Raw genomic sequence first — 26781 nt, 5'->3', positions numbered from 1 at the left:
TTTTATTCGACATCATGTAATTAAAGACACTATGATCATGCAAAAGTCTACCAGAAGCCATAATAGTAGTACAATACAGTATTTCATGTTAGGTTTCAAACATCACATTTTTTGAATTAGTCAGGTATATGGCAAACTACAAAGCAGCGTGCAATTTAATATGTTGATTTCTCACTATTCAGCAGGTTTCACTCGACTTCCGATCGGAAGATTCTTCCAGAGGTGGAAGCTGAGCAATGTGAGCCCCGAGTCCTAGGAAACAAGGGAGGAACGGTCATGAGATTGCTGGCTCTTTTAAAAGCTGTGTGGCCAGGGTTTTCCACCAGGTGGCGCTGTAGATCAATAAAATATCCTGGAAGATTACCAGGAGTAATAATGAAACTTCCTGTAAATCGGGGTGTACAAAAGTAAACGCAGAACAGCTCTTCTGTAGTTAAAGCGCGGCTCCTGTGCGCATAAAGGAGAGAGATTCTTAAGAGCCGGCTTTTTAAATCTGCAGAAGAATTCATTGGGCTGTTTGATATACGATCATATCTATCTCTAGCAAAGAAAGGGTTAACTGTGTTAAGACCGCCAGAAAAACACACACTTTTTTTTTTGTTTTTTTTGTTTTGTTTTATTGTTTTTGAAAATACAAAATACCATGGATCGTACAGACAGGTGAAAAAATGTCAGTATTTAAAACAAGTAAAATCCCAGGATTAGCGATGGCATCACATCACACACAAAAATGTACAAATACACACCACAGCCGTGAGCTAGACTCTGCCATAAATTAATAAGACCTTTGAAGTTTTATATGTTTGTGGGGGGGAGGTAAAGAAATAAACAAACACAGATAACCCCAAAGCCCCCGGGTTAATGAGCTGATGAAGAGGAAACTGCAAGGAGACTGTGGAATCCACGTTTTGTGATCAGCATGTTTGGTGCAGTGCAACACAGTCAAGCCAGTGAAATCTTGTGAAGTATCGAAGTGCTTTCCTTCAGCCCTCAGGCTTTCTCCAGTCCACAAACACACACTTGCATTGCTGCACAAAGATCTGTGCGTTCAGCTACAAAACTGAAGGCATCACATCTTTTCAGCTCTGGCCTTTCCTGCAATACAGAAAGGCAAAAATGATTCAAAACAGCAGCACTATATTACATGAAGCAATCATAACAGGCCGTATGCATTGCCTTCATTTTGCAAAGCTGACCTAGTGCACACTAATGGTACAGACGCTTTCCAGCAACGGAGAACGAGAATTCCCTTTTAGATCTGGATAAGGATCGTCTTGCAAATCCATAGGAATAGACTGCACATACCAGCTGGAAGAAGCTCTTTCAGTTTTCCAGACTGCTTCCAGCCCGGCCACGCTGTACACAACCTTCATGTATTATACCCCCTCGTTTGGGAGGGTCTAACGCTAGTGCTGATAGAAAAAACAGCCTGTTGAAGACTCTATACATTTTTGGTTTGTGTAACCCATGCCTGTGCATGCCTGAGCTTGCATCTCAGCACAGCAGAGTTTGTATTACAGTACAGCAGCTCAAAGTAGCAGCTTGATAGCACACAGTAATTATTGCTTACCACATTCAGAGCAGGAGCTGCACTTCTTCTATGATACTGGTCCAGTCTACAAAACAGAAAGGAACGGTAAATAACAATAATAATAATAATAATAATTTCCAAACAGGTAAAATAATTAAGCCAAAGCAGATTATGCACACCGAAGGATAGAAATCTGAAAATAATTATTATACATTTTAATACCTACAAAACAGGTATTTACTCGCCAACCTGGAATGAATCACCAGAACCTAGTCATCTGAATTGCTTAGAGATGAGATTTTTTTTTTGTTTTTTTTTTGGCTGTGCAAAAGGTACTGCTCTATAAAAACAGAGCCTGATTTAGTCATGCATTTGGTTTTGTATCCCACGCAACTGCAGCAAGATCTGAGAGGATAAGGGGGAGCGTATTCCATTAGAGTGCCATTAGCCAGACTTGACAGGATTTCTTTTATTCCTGTTTAATATATGAGCATGCTGGATAGTGTGCTGGTGGTACAGCTGGTTTTGAAAGGTATTGGTTTGTTTTCTGTCGGATTTGAGCTTTTAAACTAATCTTTTGAGCATAAAAACTATACAGATGTAACTGGTCTTTAATCCACTCAAATGCACTCAGAGTATACAGTCTGAACTGAAATGCTTGCACAAACCACAGCTGCACATTCATTACAAAAGCAAAAGGATTTGTATAAACGTGCATCGCAATGGAACACGTTCTCATAGTTAACACGGTGGACTGCATGAAACGAGTTTAAGTTAAAGGGTATCCAAATGTATTAAATATAATAAAGACCATGCAAATAAAAAATAAATAAAAAAAAAGTTAAGTGTGGGTGAGCTACACATTTTAACAAGCCTTTTTTATTGCACTATAAAATAATAAATAATCCAAAAGTAATGCAATGAACATGCGCTTGCTTTTAAACAGCGAGCAGTAAATCCCCAAGGACGTCGCTGCCGGGGCCCGCGGTACAGTAATAAACAACGTGGCCGTGCTTCTGGGGAAGCTTTTGATTAAAGAAATGAGCAGAAGAAGAGAGTCACGCTTATTTCTTTCTTGATTGTAGTCCCCAGTACAGCACATGCATTCTCTCTACTATCCACTCCCATCTATACAGTAAGGGCTACAGTTCAGTACTATCTTTAAACCCTTAATATAAAAGACTCTTTGCTTTTAACTTGCATACAGGACCAGGCTGCCAGGATCGATATGTTTTACCTTTGATATTTTAAAAAAGGTTGTACGTTTACTGTAAAGACTTTTTACTGTACACACAGATAAGTGTCTTTAATAAAATATCATATCATTTTGTAGTTGCTTTGATTACATGATGTTAAATAAAATATGAATTATGTTTCCCTGGATTTAGAGCATTGTCCAGTCCCCTGGATTTAGAGCATTGTCCAGTCCCCTGGATTTAGAGCATTGTCCAGTCCCCTGGATTTAGAGCATTGTCCAGTCTCCTGGATTTAGAGCATTGTCCAGTCCCCTGGATTTAGAGCATTGTCCAGTCCTGGATTTAGAGCATTGTCCAGTCCCCTGGATTTAGAGCATTGTCCAGTCCCCTGGATTGCATCAAGCACTTATTTTTAGGGGTAGCCCCAAACAGGTGGTTAATGCAATCCAGGCTGAATCACCAGTGCTGTGAAACGCTCTATAAAAATCTTTGGTGACTTACAGACTATCAAAACTGCTAGAGGTGCAATCAGCAACCAGTTTCCTAATCAAATAATCAGACAGGTAATCAATAATATTCGATGTATTCAACAGCAGAAGACACACAAAAAAAATCTGTAGCTTCTTCACAAGAGCCTTAGAGTACGACTGAAAACATGCATATGCACATTATTATACACAGTAATAAGTAAATAATATACGCACTGCATTTTTAAAAGCACGAAGACATTTTATTATCTCATTAGACTCTGCCATTTGTCAACATGAAACAAATAATCATGCAAAATGGCTAATGATGTCATCACCCCCTCCCAAAAAAAAAAGTCAAATTAAATCTGATTTCCAAGCACATTATGTTTCCAATCTGTTTTCAAGCACATTATGTTTCCAATCTGTTTTCAAGCACATTATGTTTCCAATCTGTTTTCAAGCACATTATGTTTCCAATCTGCTCCCCAAGCACATCAGTCATGTTTTGCGAGCTGTGGGTGGGAAGGATGAGTCCTTGAACGAGCTTAAAGGCAAGTCGCCATAGCAACAAGTGGTAGAAGGGCTTTGGTAATGCAACTGCAATTTAACCAAACCGAAAGAAAAGAAAGAACTGGCCCACGTGTGCAATCTGTGTGCATGCAGAGCAGTGCCTGTCACCGAACAGCGTTTAGGATTCAGTATTCCCACACCGTGACTGAGTCCCTGATGAGGTGCCATCGCAGCAGGAGGAGAAGGAAGCAGCAAGACGGGAGCTTTGCTTTTTTGGGGTTTATTTTACTTTGGTCTTTTATATTCCGAACTGTCCAAAAAGTAAAAATCGAGCTGTTCTTACTTGTTTTGTCAAAAAGTACTTCTTTGGGCCCGTTGAAGCGTTCTGAGAGCTGAACCAGTCACGCAACAGGTGACAAGAACAGTGCGGTTTTAGTTCATTCTTTAGCTCTCAGCATTAGCAATAATAACGGCTTGCCGCTGGATTTTTTGACTCCCCTTACGAATGTATGAAATGCTGATCCAGTCTGAAGCACATGCAATATTATTTTAAAAGTGAAAAATAAAAATAAAATTGACTTTACTAAATTAAATAAGGCATGCCTTATCATTACATCACTTTTTTAATGGGTGCTCCATCAGATCAATAAAATAAATACAATTAAGAAAAATACAATACAGGCAACAGATGCACCTGCGTTTGCATGCTTCTATAAAACTAGTGTCAAATAAAAAAAAACTCAAAACCAAATAAATCTCTCAACACCAGGCAGAACAGTTACTGTACCTGTGGCTGTCCTTTAAGAAAAGCAGGGAGCTGAAATTCACCTTTAAAGACCTGGAAAAACAAAGTTACTGTACCTGTGGCTGAACTTTTACCTGTGTCTTTCCCTTTAAGAAAAGCAGGGAGCTGAAATTCACCTTTAAAGACCTGGAAAAACAAAGCAATGGTTTTAGAAACTGATACAGGCAAGTCTTGTAACATTTCAAAAACAGCAAAGCTTTGTTTTTGCAAGAGATAAATGCAGCCAGCCCCTCCTTCTCCAAGGACATGTTTGCTGATTTGATGGCGTGGTTATCAACCCTAGTCTTCAGCTGCCTTTACCAGCATTACCTTTGATACGCAGGCATGTCGCTGCATGTACAGATTGATACAAGAACATGGGCTGTATTACACACATGGACTCCATATACTGTGCTGTCCAATCCTGCCCTGTCGCTCTACAAACATTATTTAATAACGCAGCTATCTACTGCCAGGTTGCTGGTCTAACTCTGTCATGGGTACAACTACATTAAAAAAGACAGCTGAACTAAAGAGATCTGGAACAGGATAAACAAGGGAGATACAGTAATATGTCAATATTGTAGCATTTATTAAACTGTTACCCCTGAAAAGCACTTTTATTATTTGTGCCCTGAGGAGTAATATCTCCCTACTGGAGCAAGGCAGAACAGTGATCTCATCTATTCCAAGTGCTACACTCCTTGGAGAAATGATGCACAATGCAGACCTTTGACTGTAATGTAGTATTTCAAATCTGCAGCATAGGGTTTGCCTGTGAATTTAAAGACTATTGCAAACGAGGAACCTTTTTCACGTTTTTGCAGCCTTTTATAGCTGGCAAGCAAAACAAGACCCTGTATCCGAGACTGGGAAACTCGGAGTTCCGGTTTTTATTATGACCACTTTGACAGCCGTGATCTACACCTCATTCAGACACTTCTCGTGATCCACATTCCGGCTGTTCCAGCCCTGCAGCTCCAGCCTGCCCACGAGGAATCCAGCGATTGTTAAAACCTGCTACATTAAGCGTCTCGGATGTCGACAGACACTCGCTCTCGTCGATTTCAAACCCGTGCGAGTTCAAAACCAAGCGTCTGCTTGACAAGTAAAAAAAAAAAAAAAAGCCGTTCCCGTCTGTAACCCCACGTCTGTGTTATTTCCTATTCCAAACATTCCTATCACGTCAGCAAGCAGCATGGAATTTCTGTACAGTATTCAGCGCTCCCGCATGAAAAGCGTGCATGGTTTTCATTTCCTGAAGAGCCATTTCACAACACTCTTCTGCGGGGAGCTTAGAGGGTCATGATTAGCTGCTGTAATGCTTTCAATAGCAGAGTGAGACTCTTGGCTCACCAGTAATTATTGGAATATAACATGCCCACCGAGGACCCTTGGGATAAAATCATTACATAATGAGCAGCTCTTGCATGATGTGCACCTATTATACAAGATGCACCTATTATACAAGGTGCACCTAATGTGCTCCTATTATACAATGTGCACAGATTGCAGAACAAGCAGCTGCTGTCCAACATTTTTTGGCTAAAAAGATCCACATTAGGGAGTTCTTATAAAACCACACAAAAATAATAGTGTTTACTAAAAAGCTGCCTATAAAGTAGCAACTAGATTCAGACACAGCATCAATGGTTTTCTGATCCTTAAACATGTTGCCTGTTTTTTAAAATTATCACTGTACATAGGCACACACAGACTGGCTATATAGAATACTATTGCCTGTGCATACAGGGCACCGTGTGGGAAAAGCATAACATGTATATAGCATGCTGGAATCATCCCAAAATATGCAATTTTTTTTTTTAAGTGCGTGTTATGTTCTGTGTGTCTCAGTCCAGCACTGGCAAAGCAGTGGGATGGCTTCTTTAGCCCCTTGCAATCCTGATAGCAAACTGGATTGAACACTGGCTGGACTGGCCTCTCTCCAGAACATTACAGCTTGCATGTTATCGATCAATCAGCTAGAAGGGCATTCCTCCAAATCCATCAGAGCCTCCACCTCTCGTGATCTCTCGCTGGGATTATTTCGGCTCCAGTTTAGTAATACAACTAATAGCAAATATGCTCCTGCTGTGGTTTGTGATACAAACTGCAAAACAATATGCCAACGATTAAGAGAAAGAATATTGCTTGTTCGTGCAAACACTGAATTGCTGTGTGTTTTGTTTTTTTATTTTTTTTTAATGTTTGTTCACATCTCAGAATGGCTCTGCAAAATCTAATTCAAAACAAGATGAAACGATTTCTGTCTCCAAATAAACTCAGTGTAACCACCAAGAGTTTTACAACAGATACAGCACCTCAGGAGGCATGGACCCTACATACAAATGATGGAATAAACGCTTACTTTGAAAACCGTTTAGACATTTTTAATGGCTGTGCAAAATTGTGTTTTTTTTTTGCTTCCCATTTTAAACTAGAAGGAATCTATCCAAATAAAAAAAATGGTCTCGTTGGCATGTGAACAATTCATAGCGAAGCCTTCTTAGACCAAGCCCCATTAAAAGGGCTACTTTATTATATCATCTGCATTGTCAACGTTCTCTTTCACCTTGGAGTCTTTTCAGAAGCAGCTGCTGCTGCTGACAGATCACAGTAAACGTGACATAGATCTGAGCAGAAATTCAGTATTAGGAAAGACGTACCCCTTTAAGCCATGCTGAACTTCACTGAATGTGCTCCAATGAGTGAACTCCATATCTATATCCGTTCTCTTCCCAGCACTATTGTGTCACCTAGATTCCACACAAGCCTGTCCTTCCCTACACTCTCGCTGTGCCAGAGACAGGAGCCATATCTGCTGAGGCAAATGGAAAAACGGGAATTCTTGCACTGCACAATCGGTTTTTCCAGCAAGAGTCTGTCTCAGTGTTGATTTAAAAAGACTGTGTTTGTTGTTCACAGTGCTGGTAATTTGCAGCAGATGGCTAAGGGTTCAAGTCCTGTTTCTGAACAAGCTGGAAAGCTTCGGTTTACAAAAAGGGAGTCCCCAGAGGGTGTCTCTTTAAACAAAAGCTTTTCTTTGCTTGTCAGCATTCTGAGAGTTGTGTTATGACAAGTCATCTCCTGTTTATTAAATCTGAGCACACCACTAGCCAATTAAAAAGCACAAAAAGCTTGATTAATTTCAGCATAAATGCCAGGACTTTTCTGTGATTTATGACACTATAGAATAGCCGATCAAACTGGGTGCAAATACAGTGCTAAAGTGTGAAGGGTAAAGGGTTGCCTGTATAATTACAGCTTTTGCTTGTCGCTGCAGACAGGGTTCCTAATGACGTCTCATGTCAGGGGAACTTGATAGTACTTTGGGTTGAAACAAGCAGATGTGCACATTCCAGAGTTTCAAGCTCGCTTCAGGATGCAAAACTGTGTATTTTACCTTCTTACCAGATCTGTTGGCCACTAAGCAGAACACTTCTTCACTCCTCCTGTGAGGCAGAGCACACTAGATCAAGCTTCTGAGGGCGTTTTTAGTAAGCCATAAAAAGGGCGAGAGTCTCAAACCAGATTGTCATTAGCACAATTTTTTTTCAGAAAAGGACAAACAAATACATTCAATAATTACCAAACCAGCTCAGACCTTTAATTTAGGGGCTTAAGTAGTCTTTTTGTGTATGCATGTATTTTGTAATTATTCATTTAAAAATATTTCTGTTTTTCTTATTTCGAGAATAGCTGACAAAAATCCTGTCTATGCTCAAAGACTGCTGGAGGACACCTTTCCTCAGCCTCGGCTGTCATCTCTCAATCCACCAGTCGACCCTCATCTACCCTGCTATATGCATGCATACATTATTACAGGGAGCAGGGACTTGATTTCAAAGCCGTTTACTAGATTATAGCGTGCAGTCTCTTACACAGAAACACATGGACTTTATTAAGTCCAGTTGCCAAGTACTGCTAGGGCTGAGTTTAATGTCTTTTGAAAACGTATAAAGTAGCATAATTGCTTTATTTGTACTCTGACGAATGCCTTTTGCTGGGCATGTGGAATTAAAAACTGCAAACACACTGCATTGCAAAGCTCTCCAGCAAATACCTCCTAGAAAGAGCTTCGATGAACCAAACGCGCGCCTGATTGAGGCCGACAGGGTGGAAGACGTCAAGAGAGAGGTCTTCGTGAGAATGTTAGGCAGCGGCACAAAATCAGCACAGTCCTCAGGTCAGCTGTGCAGATGCATTTCATCTTACAAGGAACAAGGAGGGATGGGAACTGTGCAACTCAGCGCTGCCCTCTTTCTAATGCTATAGTCAGGGGGCTATAGCTAAGAGGCAATATGTGTTCCGCCTTATAAAGGAGAATACAAGTGCCGGTGGAACGGCATCACAGGTCAAATGGAAGCCATGACTCTTTGTACCACTGGATCACCGCATGCAGTAAAATATTATACACCCTTATGGGTAAAGTGAAGATCATGTTCGAAAGGGTTTGAATTAAAACCCCATCAACGCAGTGGCAAGTTTATTCATCTTGTTCACACGTTTCACATCAATTTTACAAAAAACAAAAAGTAACGGAATTTTAGGCACACCACTGCCCGATCTGTACAGCATTGGAGAACCTCAGAGTATATTATGCGCAAAGGAAATGCGTGTTTGATGCACTGCAGATGTGTGGGTACAGCCACAGAGAGTAACTCAGAACACAGCCAGCCAGGAATGTGCACAGGAAGAGAGAGGCAGTCAAACATTTACAATAACTGCGCCATACTGCATTCCAGAATCGTCAAGACATGACACGGACGCGCGCTCTCACTTCCTGATGAAAACCGAAGAAGAAGAAGAAATCAAAAATTCACTCTAGCTTCTATTTCGCTACTAAACAGGATTTTAAAGAATGATCATACTTAAATAAACACCACGGACATATTTCATATTTATAACAAGAAGTCAATATTCTATTTTCATCGCTAGGGATAATTTGTCTTTTGTCAAAACTTTAGGGTTGAATTTATGTATTTAAATTAAATAGGACCAGGGGGTGTTCGGAGAATCAAACTGTTCTGATAAACGAATTTTAACTACATTTTTTTTTTACATAAGAAACCTCCTAAAAATATAGACTTGACCCTTTCACCTGTGCACATATAACCCACGGCACTGCCCAGTTCTGCAAATGCCAGAGATTGATTGCCGAAGAACAGTTCAGATATAAATCGGGGTTGGGATTAATCACCGTTTTCCTGTAATAAAATATTTGTCCCATTCCTACCTGTATACTTTATTAAAGGTGTGAGCTGAAAGGCATTAAACAATTAGACCTGGGTGAAAGTATTTCAGTTATTTTTTTGAATTGCGCCTGGCAGCAAGCTCACAAAACAAGCACGCAACAGGAACAAAAAGATCACCATTAAAAAATGTGTTGACAACACTGTGTGTTTTTTTTAGCATTCAGCACTGGATCAAAACTGCGATGAAGTGAAGTGAAGTGAAGTGAAAGGTATTGAAAAGTTGGCCAATAAATGCATCCCGGTAGCGTGCTTGAATTTAATTGACTCAATTTACTGCTTGCGCAGTTCACAGCGGCTAGCAGGAAACCGCAGTGGGAAGACCATTCCGTTCTTGTACAAGAGAAACGCTGCAGGACATTTTCAGCTCACTGCTGGGCTTTTAGATTTTGGGGAGCGCTCGGTTTAAGAAACTAAATAAATTGCCTATGCGAGTGTCAGGCTACTATCCACATTTTCAGACCCTTCCTGCTAAACAACAAAGTGTTAAATCCAACACCTGCTGCTGCTGTAGGCCACCCTGAGCAGGGCAGATCACTTATTTGTAAAAAAACACGTTTGAAATTAAGAGCTTCTTTTTTACAAACAGCAGGGATGACTCTGTGTTGGATCAGCGTTAAGAGGAGGGGGCAGATGAAAGCAGACTGAAGTTGTCTGTGCCACCGAAATAATTTGAGCGGAAAGAACACAGTAAGATAGCATTCCTTCAACCTTAAATTCTGCCCACTAGATAATGACCTTTACACCCCCTTTTCATGTGGATTATAAAACAATGCTGCTTCATTTCATCTTAACCTTCAGACCCTGTCAATAAATCCGCCCCCTGCTTCTTGCTAACCCTTTATTTCAGGATTCCCCCACGGGATAAGGAGGTCCCAGTGAAAAGTAAAGATCGATCTGAAAAACGAGGACCCGCGGGTGTTAGTGGGTGATAAACACAAGCTTTAGAGACGACCGGCCCCATCGCACAACACGGCTATGATCTCAGGATCAGCTACAACATGCGGGGCTTAATGGAATTCCTCAGAGAGGCACAGAGTTGGAAATAATCTCACATTAGCCCTGCACTTAGTCCTGAGTTTCACAACTATTATATTAATGACAAGGAGCCAGGAATGTAAACGAAATGTTCCTCTCTTATCGTATCACAAGCCACATGCCATTCCCCCTTGACTAGACAGTGAATAATAATTGAATCCAACACCTAGCTTCAGTTTCACAATCTCAAGCTATAACATTCATAATGCTGTATACAGTAGTTAACTGCTAATTGATGGCACACTTTAATGATTCCATTCATTATTCATTTCCAGAGCCATTACCCTTTACACTGTAGGGTTACTGCAACGCCCATCAAGGTAATACACATTTTACAAGATTAGCACAAGAACGTATGCAGCCCTGTGACAGTCGAACAGAGCTCTGCATCATCGCTGCTCATGACAGGACTTTGAACAGCTGCATTTGAACAGCGCTAGTGAAAATAAACAGCGGATCAGCATTCAACCATTCAATCAAGCACTCGATTCAAGCATGCAGAATTCTAAAAGGTTTTGACAATGTCGACCCAGGGGACTTTTTCGACTGGAAAAAAGAAACAAGGACCAGGGGTCACAAATGGAGGATTAGATAAAGGGGCATTCAGAACAGAAAATAGGAGGCACTTTTTTACACAGAGAATCGCGAGGGTCTGGAACCAACTCCCCAGTAATGTTGTTGAAGCTGACACCCTGGGATCCTTAAAAAGCTGTTTGATGAGATTCTGGGATCAATAAGCTACTAACAACCAAAACGAGCAAGATGGGCTGAATGGCCTCCTCTCGTTTGTAAACTTTATGTTCTAAAGGTATACCCCTCCCCCCACCCAAAACCACACAGTCTAGAGTTAGACTTTTCTGTTTTTATATTGCAAACTAACCTAACGAAGAAGACAGCAATACTTACCCTCCTAGTGTTATCCAGGACCCTAGGGTCTGGTCTTCCATAGTTCGGGGGATTGGCATATGGATCGTATCCTAACTTCGCCAACATGGGCGCAATGACTGGCATATCCCGCAGAACATCTTGCGGGATCTTCCCCACCCATTTCGACAAAGCTTCCACGTTGACAGGCTTGATCACCTGATCCGTGGACCTCTCGACCCTGGAAGACAGTGGAAGGGAAGGACGGTTCATATGAAACAGAGGACGGCTGTCTGGTACCATATAATCACCTCAGCCAATCGGAGCGCCCTCAAACAGAGCTCATTCATGACATCAAGCATGGGCCACACACGTGTCAAAGGAAGGCCAGTTTAATGCAGATTCAAAAGTATAAAATCACTTCCAGATCCATTTTTTTTCCATGGCAGGTGAACTTGAAGTACGGATTTGACATGTGCTGCAAGCTTCTGTGGATCTGGTAATGTGCTGTAATTAGTCTATAATAACCATGAAAAGGTGCGGAACTAGAATGAACTTTAAGCCCCCTGAAGAACACGGGAACATTTGTTTTTAATGATTGCTGGCTGGTTGTTCTGACTTGGTGTGGATCCATGCAATGTTATAATTAACACACCGTTTCAGTTGCTGCATGCCTTTGATTATCCAAGTTATGTGAATAAAAAAAACACCTGTAGTGCTCTTTGTACTTTGAGTTTAATGCCATCCCCCAAAAAAACGAAATTCAGCTACAGCAAGCAATAAAAACAATAAATAAAAATTCAACAAGCAAGGCACAGTTAAACTCCAGTTTTACATTCCGAACACGTGGGGGCATTAGATTATTGTCTTTTGGCAGAAAGGCGAGAAAAGGTTTATAGGGAATTAAATCTGAAAATAACATTTAGGGCTAGATCTGTCCAATTCTATCCCAGCCTGTCATGCAGTAAGTATAATTTCAAAACTGGATGCGGTTTATCGAGGAGTCATGCACGATTTCATGAAAAGGTCATGCATTTATTAAAGTGAACACAATCGCTGAGATTTACGATGGCTACATGAACAGCATCATGCAACAGAATAATTAGGCCTGCTTACAAGAGACACAACATGGCAGGTTTTATGAGGTTTAGTAGTTTTGTTTCCTGACTCGGTTATTGAATTTATTCGCAATCAAAAACGTAACAGCTTCAATATTTAGGCTGCACAGGTTGCTTCACAAAGTGAACTGTTAATCACATATTCAAAACGCTTCCAATCTGTCACTTTGAGGTATTCAAACGAGGATTCGATTTACAGAAATCAATATACGACTAGAAGCGTTTGTTTTACTAAAACAAAAGTAATGCATCCCTAGATTAGAATGCAAGAGGAGTCTAATCTCTGGAATCGTTTGCAATACTGAAATAAAATGGAAATATGGAAATACAAGAAAGATGTGCAGCATGGACAGGGCCAGTGGTTAATGAAATTCAGCAGTGAACTGGTCAATGTTTTCCCAGACATCACCAGTAATAGAACATGACAAGAGAGTAACAGCAGTCCACCCACTTCATACAGGATCTCAAAAGTGCATGAGTCACAAATAATGTTTGTTAAACTGTACAGCTGACGACTGCTATTTCATGGGGGGTAAACATTTTACGCAGCTGCAGCCAAAAACTCAACTGAAACAAATGGGCCCCATGAATTTTAAAACTCAGCTGAATAAACTCTGTCTTTTACAGGCTGGTGGTAAAACAGGAAGCTGCAAAATCAGCAGGCCAAGGGCTAGAATCCATTTGTTTTTATACAAGCAACACAGACACCCTGCCAAACACATGTGCCTGGGGAGGAACAAAAGAACACGACCAGCGAATGGAAAGAAAAGATTCAAACTCCTACACAGCCATTCAGATCCGTTCATTGGAAAGGGAGGGCAAAAAAGCACATGTTCCAACTGCATGCGACCTAAAAATGCAAAAACATCAAATTAGGTAATACATGTTCACTTGGATTAATTTAAAAAAATTAATGAAATGGCAGTGCATTGCTGGCGATGGAGAATGGAGGACGGCATGCAGTACTATGCAGGGGTACGGCAGCGCAGTAACTGTGAATCACAGTCAGCAGAACGCAGGGGTACGGCAGCGCAGTAACTGTGAATCACAGTCAGCAGAACGCAGGGGTACGGCAGCGCAGTAACTGTGAATCACAGTCAGCAGAACGCAGGGGTACGGCAGCGCAGTAACTGTGAATCACAGTCATCAGAACGCAGGGGTACGGCAGCGCAGTAACTGTGAATCACAGTCAGCAGAACGCAGGGGTACGGCAGCGCAGTAACTGTGAATCACAGTCAGCAGAACGCAGGGGTACGGCAGCGCAGTAACTGTGAATCACAGTCAGCAGAACGCAGGGGTACGGCAGCGCAGTAACTGTGAATCACAGTCAGCAGAACGCAGGGGTACGGCAGCGCAGTAACTGTGAATCACAGTCAGCAGAACGCAGGGGTACGGCAGCGCAGTAACTGTGAATCACAGTCAGCAGAACGCAGGGGTACGGCAGCGCAGTAACTGTGAATCACAGTCAGCAGAACGCAGGGGTACGGCAGCGCAGTAACTGTGAATCACAGTCAGCAGAACGCAGGGGTCACGGCAGCGCAGTAACTGTGAATCACAGTCAGCAGAACGCAGGGGTACGGCAGCGCAGTAACTGTGAATCACAGTCAGCAGAACGCAGGGGTACGGCAGCGCAGTAACTGTGAATCACAGTCAGCAGAACGCAGGGGTACGGCAGCGCAGTAACTGTGAATCACAGTCATCAGAATTCAAGTCTTGCCTCTATATGGTGCGTTAGCTGGATAACAAACAGCAGCAATTTCCTCCAAAGAGCACATATCTACAACGCAGTCCAAAACCTTAGTTAACACTTAAGTCAATACCCTAGTTAAGGGAAATGTATCCTCAAGTTATACTTAAAACTACCTAAGGTGCAACCTTAAGTAGTTTTTTATGCAACAAATCCCAAATCTCAAAGAGAAAACATTCCGTACAGTTGCTAAACAGGCCTGCTTGTTCTGCTTCAGCAACCATGAATGTGTTGTGCAAGTCCTGAAAGCCATTCAATTAAAACTGGTTCGACGGAAAGGGTTCGCACAGTCTGGGTTGCTATTGGCAAATGCAGCTCTTGTGAAGCACTCTGCTGTAACTCCAGCACCCTTCGCTCTGGAAAGGTTTAATCAACGTACAGTAACAGAGCATCGATTGGGTAGGGAACCGGGAGTCCTTTTATCCAGAGCACAGAAAAACATTTACAAGCCCCTCAAACATCACGTCTCATTAGCAACCCCCACTCCTACACACACTTTTATCAGCGTGTTCATCCGCACTTGACTCAAACCTGCATTTGAATACTTTGTGTCCCCTATATTTAATCAAGCTCTGTCTACCGTGGAAGAACCTTTTTAATTTTGTGGACAAGCATTCAGGCTTTCAATATCCGTGGACGCACCTTAGACTGAAACCCTGACAGCGCAGTTAATATGGGCGATCAAGCACCCCTTTTTACGGACAGCGCAGTGAAAAGACTTAATTGAATCAAAGAACTTCATAGTCTGTGTCCAAATTCACATAAAGCTGTGCAAAGGCTGAGATTCAAACCCTGGCTCTCCTTGCTTCTAGACCCCCCCCCCCCCCCCCCCCCCCCCCAGGGAATTCTAGTGTTCCTGCACTTTTCCATTTTCAAGTTCTGTCAGCTTTAGGCAGGGTCTCCCAGAGAGGCCACAGGCAGGGAGAAGAAGCGACCTTTAACCCAGAGTTCTGGAATCCTGAGAGGATAGTTCTGGCAAAGCTTTATTATTTATTTATTTTTTAAACCAGCAAAGCATGCATTGTTTCAGCATAACAGAGGAAAACCAGAAAGAATGTGGAGACAGAGTAACACAACTCGTTCATTCAAAACGATCAGCCCCTGAAAGATCAGCCCTCCTCCTCTCCTCTCCCGTCTCAGATGAGGGGCGACAGGGTCAAGCAGCTCCTGCAAACAGGAGACTCCATCAAAAACAACAGCAAGTTCATCATTTCCACATATCGCTGTCCTTGTTGTACTGTTAGTTTTACACTTGGCTCTGTTCACAAAGATGGACACGAGACAGTATTCAGCGTCTCACAGCATCCTCTGGAGTCTGTAATTATGAAGCTTCTTATTTGGCTGGAGAAGTTCTTAAAGCACAAAACAGGACAAACTGCAGAGTTTGTATATTTGTTGGTGTTTTTATGGTCTGATTGTCTTGTCTCGCTCAGTGCAATGTTCTTAAAGGCAGTCAAAATATGAATGAAGTGCAATATCACTCAGAAGGGAGCTCTCTAATTCACAGTGTGATAGCCGCCTCACTCTCAGGATTGACGGGAATATGCACAAACCTCTCTTAAGGTTTCTTGAGCTTAATGCATTTTGATAAAAAATTCAGTTAGGGGTGGGGATGTCCTCTTCTTGGCATATATTCCACTGCACAGGATCTTTAGGAGAGGAGCTGGCCAACACATACAGTACTTGCACAAAGCTTTCTTTTTTTCAACTCAATTCTCCTTCTCCCGAGAAACTAAAAAGACCCCCTTACACAGTTTATCCAGCTGGTAATTCAGTGGAAAAGTTAGCAGGGGCTTTGCCCTCGGAAACTTGCAAGAAAAGCATGTACCTCTACTTGCAAAATCCTACAGCAATTACTGTTTTCATAAGAAAATAGTGACTCCTACTCTTTGAAGAATAACAATCTATAGTACTGTATGTTCTGTTCAGTCAACCAAACACATTAATGGCACTCCCCTTGACAGAGGGAGTACAGTACTTGAAATAATTTAAGGAAACGTCAGCCTTTAAGCATTCAGGAAGACTGTCAGAGGCCAGAAAAAACACTTCAGCACTAAAATAGTCATTCCTGCTGGAATATGATGCTGCTGATGGCTGCAAAAAGCAGACTGGAGTGAGAATAAATAGAACAATACATATATTATTTATTATATACAGTACATACACAATTTACTTAACTTGAAAATGGAAAGTAACTGCACCTCTATCCTTCCCTGCAAATGTAAAAAACTTAATTCATATGAACGACGCATCCCTACATACAGTGGCAACCCAACTCTGCAGGTAGAAGTACCTTGACTCTTACAATCACAGACGAAAGACCGACACAGAAGTTTTGAAAAGTGGTTTCCGCTGTCAAAACAGGCACCGAACAGCCGAACTGTATCAGAAGTGACAAAACATTCAATTCAGTAGCCAGGCAACGCAGTTAAAGCAGCCTTCTGTGTGAAAGGTTACAATATGTACACGGTGTTTGAGTGATCTCCCGCAGGACGGGGCTGCTTTATCAGGAACTATTACACTAATAAAGACTATGCTATGCAAAGCAGCTGAACCACACAAGGTGTCAAGCGTGCAGGACAGTACGCAAGATCTACAGCACTGCACTGTTAATTGGTAACTTTTTCACTTCAGCGAACAGTGAGGGAAACCCTCATCTGAACCCTCTATTAACTGATCAAGCGTACAGGTGTCCCTGATTTACTAAGGCAAACTCTTCCAGTTTGAGATAGCTGATGCGCTCTCCGGGCTTCTTTCTTTACACGCCTTAAAGCATCAAATAAAAATTAAATAAAACCCTGACGAAAAGTAACACAAGCTCAGTACTAGCAGAGTCCATGTCAACCTTAATAGGTCTCTTGAGAAGTCTGGACCCCGGGGCTTACTGCTGCATTGAATCACTGGCCTTCCCCGTGATAAAACGCTTCCATTAGCAAACTACCCGAGTTTAAACGATGTAAAACTATCAACGCGGCACGAGGATTTATACAGTAATATCCTTCCCTGCAGAATGTTCCATTACATATACTACTTGCCGAAACAAAAAGGCCCTGATTTATTTAGTCATTTATTATTTATTATTATACTATATTATTTAGTCATTTGCAATTTGTTTCAGAAAGTTAAATAAGATTATGGCCCAGAGTATTTTCAAAAAAAAAAAAAAAAAAAAAAAAATTACAACGCAACACCTTTTGGATTCTAAAAGCCGCGTCAGATCATTCAAATCAAAGCACAGGGAGCTCTTTCTGATTCAGCACATAAATAATTCATAATACCTGTACCCCCACCTCCATTACCCCGCTGAAGCGCTCCATAATGGAAAGATCTTACATTTCAGCTAACATTAGCAGCTGGCACACCCTGTGCTTGTGCAGCGCAATGGCTTATCAATCTTATTTTAGAATCCTAATTGCCTTTTTGTTCACAGCGACGACGCGCTTAAGAGATCTGGAAGTGCAGTTGCGAGTAATGGGCTTGTAATACAGCTTGCAGGGTCTCTATCTGTTTATTAATATTGTATGAAGACCATGCACTCAGGATGATTAATCTTGCATTACAGTGAATGCCATCACCCTTGAAGGAAAAAAAAAAAAAAAAGCATTACAGACGAGATCTCTACTTTGTTTTGCCAGAGCTTTTCAGACAGGTTAATAGCGTGCTGTAACATTTCAACGCAAATAACAGGAAGCATCAAAAGCATCAGTTCTTTATATCACAAGGTGCTATACCAATACAGGGATAGGTATATTCTTTCAGCATGTAGAACACAAGGACAGAGCTTTGAAGTACCTTTAAAGGGGTGTACCACAGAACAACCAAAAAACTAAAAAAAAAAGCTTATGCATGCAATGCAGTTCAAACTGTGCATTAAACACAGAGGCACACACTTCCCCTTACCTGCAATAAAGCCTGAGCTTTGTCTGTATCTGCAAGCACTAATGATGAAGGAAGAATAACCGCACAACTTTACCATGTTAAATTTCCTACCTATTAACCTATTTTATAATGCATCAAAAGTTTTGATTAGGGCAACTTCTCCAATTCTAAAGGGTTCACACAAACCGTTTAAAAAAATATCCAGAAATGCAAATAAAAAACCATCGTGACTGAAGGGGCTATATGTTAAGAATTATTGGAAAGGTGTTGTGTAGTCTATGGCCACTGGCCAGAACAGTATTTGTATTTTTGTTATTGCGTGTGTTAATTGCTTTAATCTGGTGTGCTGTCATGAACTGCTGGATTATCTTCTTAATGTCAAACCCATTCCATTAAAAAAAAAAGAACAGCGAAGCTCAATTTGGATTAAAGAATAGATAGATATCTGGGATTGAGAGTCCTTGCACACATTGGGAATTACACTTCTAACAGAAACCATCTTTCAAGTGTAATAAGTGAACACTCACTTGGAAAGGGACACCCCTCCCGCTTTTCCGATCAGTTCCTCATGGTGCAACACGGCCTCATTCCAAGGAACGTTGAGGAATTTCAGCAGGGTCTTCATCCAGGTCTCGGGATGCAGGACCAGCTGCTCGTAATGCAGCGGCATGCATTTATCACCTGCCTCCATGCACTGCGTGTACATGGTCTCGATGGCCCGGTTCCACTTGGTCAGGCAGTCCCTGTAGCTGTTGAGATCAAAGCCAGCGATGGTGACCTTGCGAGAGATCATGGAATGGACGGACGCCCGGCCGTCGCGGATCATCAGGATGAACCTGGCGTGTGGAAAGATTTTAGACAGGTAAGTCAAGGACTTGAGAGCAAAGGGGTCTTTATTGCACAAGTAAGTAGCAGGCTCCCCGTGTTTAACGATGATCTCCAGTAAGAACGCCTGCATGGCGGAGTCTAACACTTCGTCCGTCACCCCTGCTTCGTCCAGGCGCATTTTCTCCCGACCTGACCGGCTCCACATCTGCTTCATGGCCAGGATTCGGGGAATAACCCGGGTCTCCTCCCCACACCTCACCTCAGGATGGGCATCGAGCATCGCCCTCATGAGCGTGGTGCCACTGCGAGGGACGCCGCCGATGAATATTAAAGGCATGTCTTTGCTGTAAAGAAAGGGGTTTGCAGTTCGGTTGAGTCCAGTCTTGAGCGTGGTCTTGGCAAAGTCAACAGAGGGAGCGTGGCTTCGTTCCTCTGTCCAGTGGTGGCACTCCATGGCATGCCGACCGAGATAGAAGACAGTGACGGAGCTGATGACCAGGCACGCCACCAGCAAGTTCTGCTTTAACTTTCCGAGCATCGTTAAAAAGTAGTGGGTGCTTCCCTTCCGATAAATCCCACCGTTTCACCAAAGCAGCCGCAAGGCTTGAAGCTCCACAAACTGCAAGCTGAGCAGCGGGTCCAACTCCATGAGCTCTGAAAAAAGCAAAACGTTTACAGGTTACTGTAGCACTGCAGTCCCGCAAGATGATCAGAATCTCATCTTTGATGGTTGTTTCCTTTCATTCTTTTAAATACTGTCCTAAGAGTACAGGTCTGATTGAGCTACTGTGTTTAGACGTGGTAAACACTTACTGTAGATGCAGCTCTAAGTTAGTATACCCCAAGGACTTATTCTGTGAAGCTTGTGTACATGCCCACACAGCGTTCTAACTCCTGACGCAAACACTCAGTGCAAAGCCCTCTGCTATCATGAACACGGAACAGGCAAAGATTAACTGAAGATTCATGCTTTTCTAACATCAGCTTTACACAGCTTTGAAGATTTTCCTTTCATCTTGTTTGCATTCCAAGTCTATTAGAAGGCTTTGAAACGTCTCTACAGTAAGAACTAAAAAACACACTCACCTCTCAGAATGCAGATTAGCCAACACCACCTCATTGGACTACAATACATTCAAATACACTATACATAACCCTATAATATCCCCAGATATCTTGCTGGTGTATAATGAACAGGGCTCTACTTTAAATCCAGTCACAGCAGTACAAGCATGGTAAATACAAGGAACATGCATAGCTCCTTAGATTAAAACTGAGCCCTTAATCTGCTCCACTGAGTTTAACAACCATCCACTGTAGAAAAACACTCTTCTTTACTGTCTGTCACTTTCTTTGGCATGCTTTTTTGGGTGGGTAGACAGCTTGGTGTTCCAGACCTCGATTCTGCTGATTATAAAGTAGGGGGAGGCTATTCTCTACCCATATTCTAGCGGCATGGAAAGAATTGTGTTCAGTAAGTGCCGCGGAACTTGAGCTCATCTTTCGGGATGGATCTGATCCAGGAAAATACCGCTTTCAAAACAAAGTCTTCCATGCTGACACACACTCTCACCCTGGAGTGTTTTTCTTGGAACTTCTGTCCCGACCGTGTTGTTTTTGGTAGGTTTGCATGACAGGCAAGAAAGCTAAACACCCACATGCCTTGGTGAATTTGACTTCAAATAAAAACTACCCAGAACTGAGCTGAGGAGATCCCTAGAAGCCTCCCCTGCATACATCACATAGCCAGAACCCAACGCCATTGAACTTGCATGATAGGAGGCTGTGGGGTCCGGTTGTTAAAGAAAAGGCCTTGTAACCAGGAGGTCCCGGGTTCAAATCCTGGCTCCCTTACCGAGTGACCCTGAGCAAGTCGCTTAACCTCCTTGTGCTCCGTCTTTCGGGTGAGACGTTATTGTAAGTGACTCTGCAGCTGATGCATAGTTCACACACCCTAGTCTCTGTAAGTCACCTTGGATAAAGGCATCTGCTAAATAAACAATGACCTTCAGCACAGCACACTGCACAATGCAATCCAATCATTACATGGGGGTGGGGGGGGGTGGTATGCCAGAGCTGTCACCACAATGATAACGTGTCCATAACTGGCATGCCAACGATATCCCATTAACTAATTTGCACTGGTATTCCATTACAATACCAGAGCAGTATAGGTGTGAGACTCTGTTTCAAATCCACTGTTGCTGTGATCAGCCAATGGTTCTATAAACATTCCAATAAGGATTTGTACAGAGTGTTTAACTGTGGGTTTTTAACAGCGTGCTAAACACTGCTCCCAAAGCAGCGATTTGTTTTTAACAGTAAATGAATTACATCCTTACAAAGATCTAGACCAGACTTACTGTACTGTGTAGAGCACTTAAGCTTTATTAAGGTATCACATTACAGACAATGTGGCTGAAATGAAGGACGAATTTTCTTTAAATGAATAGGTTTTGAGATCTCTTTACAGAATGCGCTACATTTTTATTGCACTGTTTATGATTCCTTGAAACCTTGTTGGTAAACTGGCACACCAAATAAAACGGATCAGCTCGAAGCAGTTTGATGGTTTTCGTTAGAAGTGCTCTCACAGTGTGCGGGGGCATCGTTATTTATTTATTGACACCCAAGGAACAAAGCTTGTAAGGTAACGAGAAACCATCAGTAAAAGACAAAGTGTCTTCACCGTGTTTATAAATGATATCACAGCCAGTACTGGTAACCCAGTGATTATTCCATTTTTAGCTTGGAAGGAATTGCACACGGTCACTCACAGCAATATACTCATTTGTTTCTTTTTTATAGAACGAATGCCTTCATGCCAGACAGAAAAAAAGGCACAGGGATTAAAACATGAAGGCAATCTCTATGCCTGCTCTTTTAAGATGATTCCTGGAGGTCCAGCAGCTCAATGGAATTTATGGCACATAGTAAATCAGAAGCAGCAATCTGATAAACATATTCTAGCACAGTGTAACCGAGCGATGCTAAGTACAGCACCATGAAAATTTTATAAGAAGCTCATCAGCAGGGTGAAAAAAACTGGAACCATCTCTGTAAATTCATGAGTCCACAACGCATTTAAGATTGCAGCCATGCAGCTGCAAGAACCGCACGATCAATAAGTATAGATTAGTTTACGTGTGTGTGTGTTTAATGGAGTTTTCTTATATTAAATGTCTTATCCGTTTAGTATCCTGTTCTGTTTATTTTTTGCTATTGTTATATCAGCTCACCCATGCTTACAGTTCCAGCTATTTCAGCAGAAATGATTTCTGAGGAGACTCCTCGTGGGTGATCGTGCGGAAGCATGTACACACTGCGCTGTGCACTGAAGCCTTCTCCACCTCGCGCCCTCGCAGTCAGCCTGGAGGAGTCTTTTCAGAAGCAACGCACATAACGACAGAAACAAAAAACCATGCTAGCAAACGTTTAAAACAAAAAAGCAATTACACAGAACAAAAGAACAGGATACTAACACCTACCTTTTCTTAATATCACGTGAAGTATTCCATAAGACTGTACCTCTATTGATTTTTCTTTAAAAAGGAGGATTTTGAAAAGTTTAAAAAATTAGCAGCAACCTTGACAGCTTCATAACATTCAAATGCTAGGATGAGCAGCAGCTGAAAGCCGGCCTTGAGGCTTGGGAGCAGCTCCACAAGTCTGCTTTTAACCCCGAGAGGCGTGCCGTGTGATCAATGCAGGACTGGGACCTTGAGATTCTAGCTTCTCATGCCAGTTTAATTCTGCTTAGTCAGCTTTCACTTCCCTTACTAAAGTATTTCTCCTTTCGTACGGCACTTAGGAGTCTTCAGACAAGCTTCAAGCAAGTTAAAATGACAGGCAGATTTGAAGCAAATACTCTCAATACTGCAGTAATGGAACCCGGAACCACTCAAAGGTCTTCAACAAGGCAGCATTTACCAGCTTATCATACATAATTACAGTTTTGCCAGGAATAATATGTTTAGGACAACATCATAAATTAACAAAATGGCTCGTTCCTGTTTTAATATCATATATAGTTTTTTTTAAATCATGAAATGTTCATACATTATATCACACGGCTATAATTCTGGTTTAGTACAATGTATTTCATGGTACTTTAACATTTTAGTTGAAGTAGCCTACCTTTAATGATAAGGATGATCTCAGATCCAGCAACGATCACAAAGTCTTCACGGTTGTGAAGTTCTGAGCCTAAGACTCGTCACAAGGAAGTAGCAAAGTCAGACAAATGTGGGTTTGTCTGACAACGCAGGCACGGAAAAAGGAACAGTATCTTAGACACACACAACTTCATAAATACACAGATCTCTCTTTTTATACACATTGATATCTCTCTTATCAATGCATCTCTCTTTTCAGGGACTGTATTGGTTTCAACAGAAAACGAATCTGGAGCAGTCAGGCTTGACAGTAATGTAATCAAATTTCACAGTCTTTTGTTTCTAAACAACTAATCACAAGGAAGCCTATACAGAATTGGGTTCGATCAGCTTTCCTTCTTTGCCACGTGTGTGTATTTCTCATAAGGTCGAACGCATGATCACTGTTCTCAACTGAAATGAAACAATCAATAAAAGATTGAACCAAAAACAAAGACAGGATAGACTGAGATCACGCGGCAGTAGGTTTTCATGACATTAGTTCCCTTACCAATGCTGTATCTCAGTACTGCAGTATTACAGGTTATATTCAGTGCCGTGCACAGGCACGACTCTCTGCTCTCGCAGGCACAGGTTTGCCCAGTGGCTGTTCTCATTTCTGTGGAGTCAATCTGCTTTGCATTCAGTCAACCCGTTTAACTTTGCCATGCCTGTTTTGTTAAGCTGATCTGGGAGGATTTGGAGTTTCTGGTAATTCATTAACCAAACAAAAGACACAAGGTTACCATATTAATAAATTACAAAGTTGACCTTTTACTTAAAGATATCTCATCATGAAGATCATGGACAGGGTCACAGACTGTCAGCACTTAGCCCAGGTGGCCAAATGAAAACATATTTGCCGTTTGTCACGAGCAAAGGAACGCGGTGAAAGCACATTGCATCCGTCCTTTTCCCAATGTGCTGATTTGTCCTGAACGCCTGCGGTAATTATCAATGCATCCTAGTTAGTTTTAGGGTGTTGGTAAAACATCTGGAAAAACTATACAAAATAAAGACAAATAATAACCGCCAGACAGCTCAAACCCCTGTGTTTGACAGAGCTGCTGTAAATGTTATTCGCAGAGTTTCATGAAATCCACCCCCCACTAAAAAAAAAACAAAACAGCTACAGGCAATGACTCTGTAGCAGTTGTGGTAAAAACCATATTAGGAATTTCCAACTGGCACCCTGCAAAGACAGCTTCTACATGCATGTGTATTTGTGTTTATGTTTGACTTCAGTCCGCTGTATGATCCTTGCGTTAGGCGCAGCAGGTATGGGACGTGGTGTGCCAGATGAAACAGACTCTTTTGTACTTTGCATTGCCTCTCTAATGAAAAGCGGGGGTGAAATAGCAAGGCTGGAATAAACTAAACCCAGGCTTTCACAGAAACGCAACGAAACGAACAGACTGTAGTGGCTAAAAGGACGTCACACTAAGCTTTTTCAATGCCTGCTCTGTTCCACTGTGTAACAAAGATCTATCAATTGAAGCTAAACCAAACAATTTCAGGGCAGGGTCCAGGTTTTCAGCAAACACTTTAGCGGTGTGTACAATAACTGAAAGGCACCAAAATCGATGCGAGTCACTAAGCAAACCATTAACTCAGAGCTTTGAAAGAGGAATGAAAAAAGCAACACAGTCGTCATCACGAGAAATCCCTCTGTTCTCCATTCTTTAAAATCACTGAGCTTGTTTGAAACAAGCGCTGTGGCCTTGGACTAGAATCGTCTGGAGTATAACCCCACTGCCTTTTTTTAAAAAAGACTCCTGCTTAGCAGATAGAGACCACAAAGACTGGGCCACGTTGGTATTCAAATGCACCTGCAATCAATAACATGAGCAGGACAGCATTGTCCAAGGCAAGGTCGCTGCAGTTCAGCACTGCAGAGCTTGCAATCGGACAGGGAAAAAACCTGCATTGATCCCATGAAAAGAATGCAAGCGCAGCCAACTGTGCTGTGCAAGGTCTGAAGGTACAGCAATGCCACCTCTCCCAGTGTGCTGTACTATCCAGTTATCTCTCCTATACGCTGCTGGTTCAGTTCACTGTACATCCATCAATATACTGTTAAAACAGTCCACAGTGCTCAATTCCACTGTAATTGCATTAATTACTGACCCCAGGTCTACACCATTCCTAAAGCACACCTCTGCACCACAACACAGTTTCCTAATGCACAGTAACTGCAGTGGCGAGTCAACGCTTGTGTCAAACTGAATGCTTTTCTGATCGTTTCATTAAACGAAGCTGGCAGTTTATGAAACATTTTCCAGCTGTTTTTAGAGAGTTAGGTGGAAGTCTGCTCTCATTTCTCGAAGCACGGTTTTACATAGCACACTGTTTGTAAACCCTTTTCAAAAGAACCGTACCAAAAACATTTCTTCAAAACCGAATAGGGAGGGATATTTACCATTACAATGCGTGTTAAAATTAAACTGACTTCAAAACTAAATAAAAACACACATCAAAACCTCTCTGTTGTCTGCTAGAAATACATGGCAAACCCTAGCTCTAGATAATTTTAAAGTGCAATGCTGTGCTGGAAACTTGTCACTTACTGTACTGTACTGTTGCGCTGCCTTGTCTTTGAACTTCTGTATTGCGAATCCCGTTTGAACGCCAGTATCGCTTACCAGGGTCCAAACAACTTATTTTTTATAGATTAGGGAGACTCCTGGAAAAACGATTTCTCGAACCAGCTGTTTACAAAAGGCAGTCTTGCGTGATCCGTCCACAGTCGGGTTTAGTGGATTCACAGGAAGCGCTTCCAAAAAGACAGCTAGCACCAGACTGTATCCCTTACCGGAAAATACGAACTAACCAGCATGAGATTTCAAAGAACTACCGGTGAAACATCCGTCAGTTAACACCATAAAACAGAGATTAATAAAAACCAAGAGTCGTGCTTTTTATTCAAGTCGCGTTCTGTCCCCGTGATGCGTTTATGCTTAAGGCTGTATTAAGACACACTTTCAATAGCAATACATTTTGTCGCAGACTGTAAAAGCGAAAATATTTTTTGTTGCTCATTTTGTTAATCCAGTACCCATTTTGTCTACCTCTACACACACACGCAAGCTAAAGATCCTTCCCATTGACAGCTAAATATGAAAACTTTTCCCTCGCCACAAAGCACGCATTATTTGCAAAATGTCACATACCTAGAGCTGCAGCGCCTTCGTCTCCGACAGAGGGTGTGTCGAGCTCAAAGAAGCTTTACTCTGGCCCTTGTTCATGTCTTTGATTAATTATTCCACTACTTATTTTTTTATAATAGTGCACACAGCTCTCTTACACCGTCGCTCTTCTTAATCTGCTTATTGCAGGAAGCTCTCTCCCTACATCTATCCCTTAGAGCAACAAACCAAGCCATCACGTCACCGCTCCAACTGCTGCTGCCC

The 26781-nt window shown here is 41.9% G+C and overlaps 1 protein-coding gene across 6 annotated transcripts; it reads right to left on the bottom strand.

Annotated features, from left to right (window-relative positions):
* Nucleotides 1-58: 58 nt before the first annotated feature.
* On the bottom strand, nucleotides 59-26781 carry LOC121308652 (protein-tyrosine sulfotransferase 1). Of its 6 annotated transcripts, none has more exons than XM_041241173.1 (6): nucleotides 26542-26781; nucleotides 18917-19871; nucleotides 11688-11886; nucleotides 4495-4545; nucleotides 1571-1616; nucleotides 59-1095 (listed from the first exon to the last, which is right to left on the bottom strand). In XM_041241173.1, exons 2-5 carry the CDS (start codon nucleotides 19753-19755, stop codon nucleotides 1599-1601), a joined length of 1107 nt encoding a protein of 368 aa, XP_041097107.1. In that variant the 5' UTR covers nucleotides 19756-19871; nucleotides 26542-26781; the 3' UTR covers nucleotides 59-1095; nucleotides 1571-1598. The 6 variants fall into 6 exon arrangements, with proteins under 6 accessions (XP_041097107.1, XP_041097109.1, XP_041097108.1 ...); XM_041241175.1 differs by lacking the exon at nucleotides 26542-26781 and adding an exon at nucleotides 25939-26168; XM_041241174.1 differs by lacking the exon at nucleotides 26542-26781 and adding an exon at nucleotides 23355-23460.

This window comes from Polyodon spathula, unplaced genomic scaffold (assembly GCF_017654505.1).
Source record: "Polyodon spathula isolate WHYD16114869_AA unplaced genomic scaffold, ASM1765450v1 scaffolds_764, whole genome shotgun sequence".
Taxonomy (NCBI): domain Eukaryota; kingdom Metazoa; phylum Chordata; class Actinopteri; order Acipenseriformes; family Polyodontidae; genus Polyodon; species Polyodon spathula.
The sequence above is the reverse complement of the archived record's forward strand: the minus strand, read 5'-3'. Positions and strand labels throughout refer to the sequence as shown.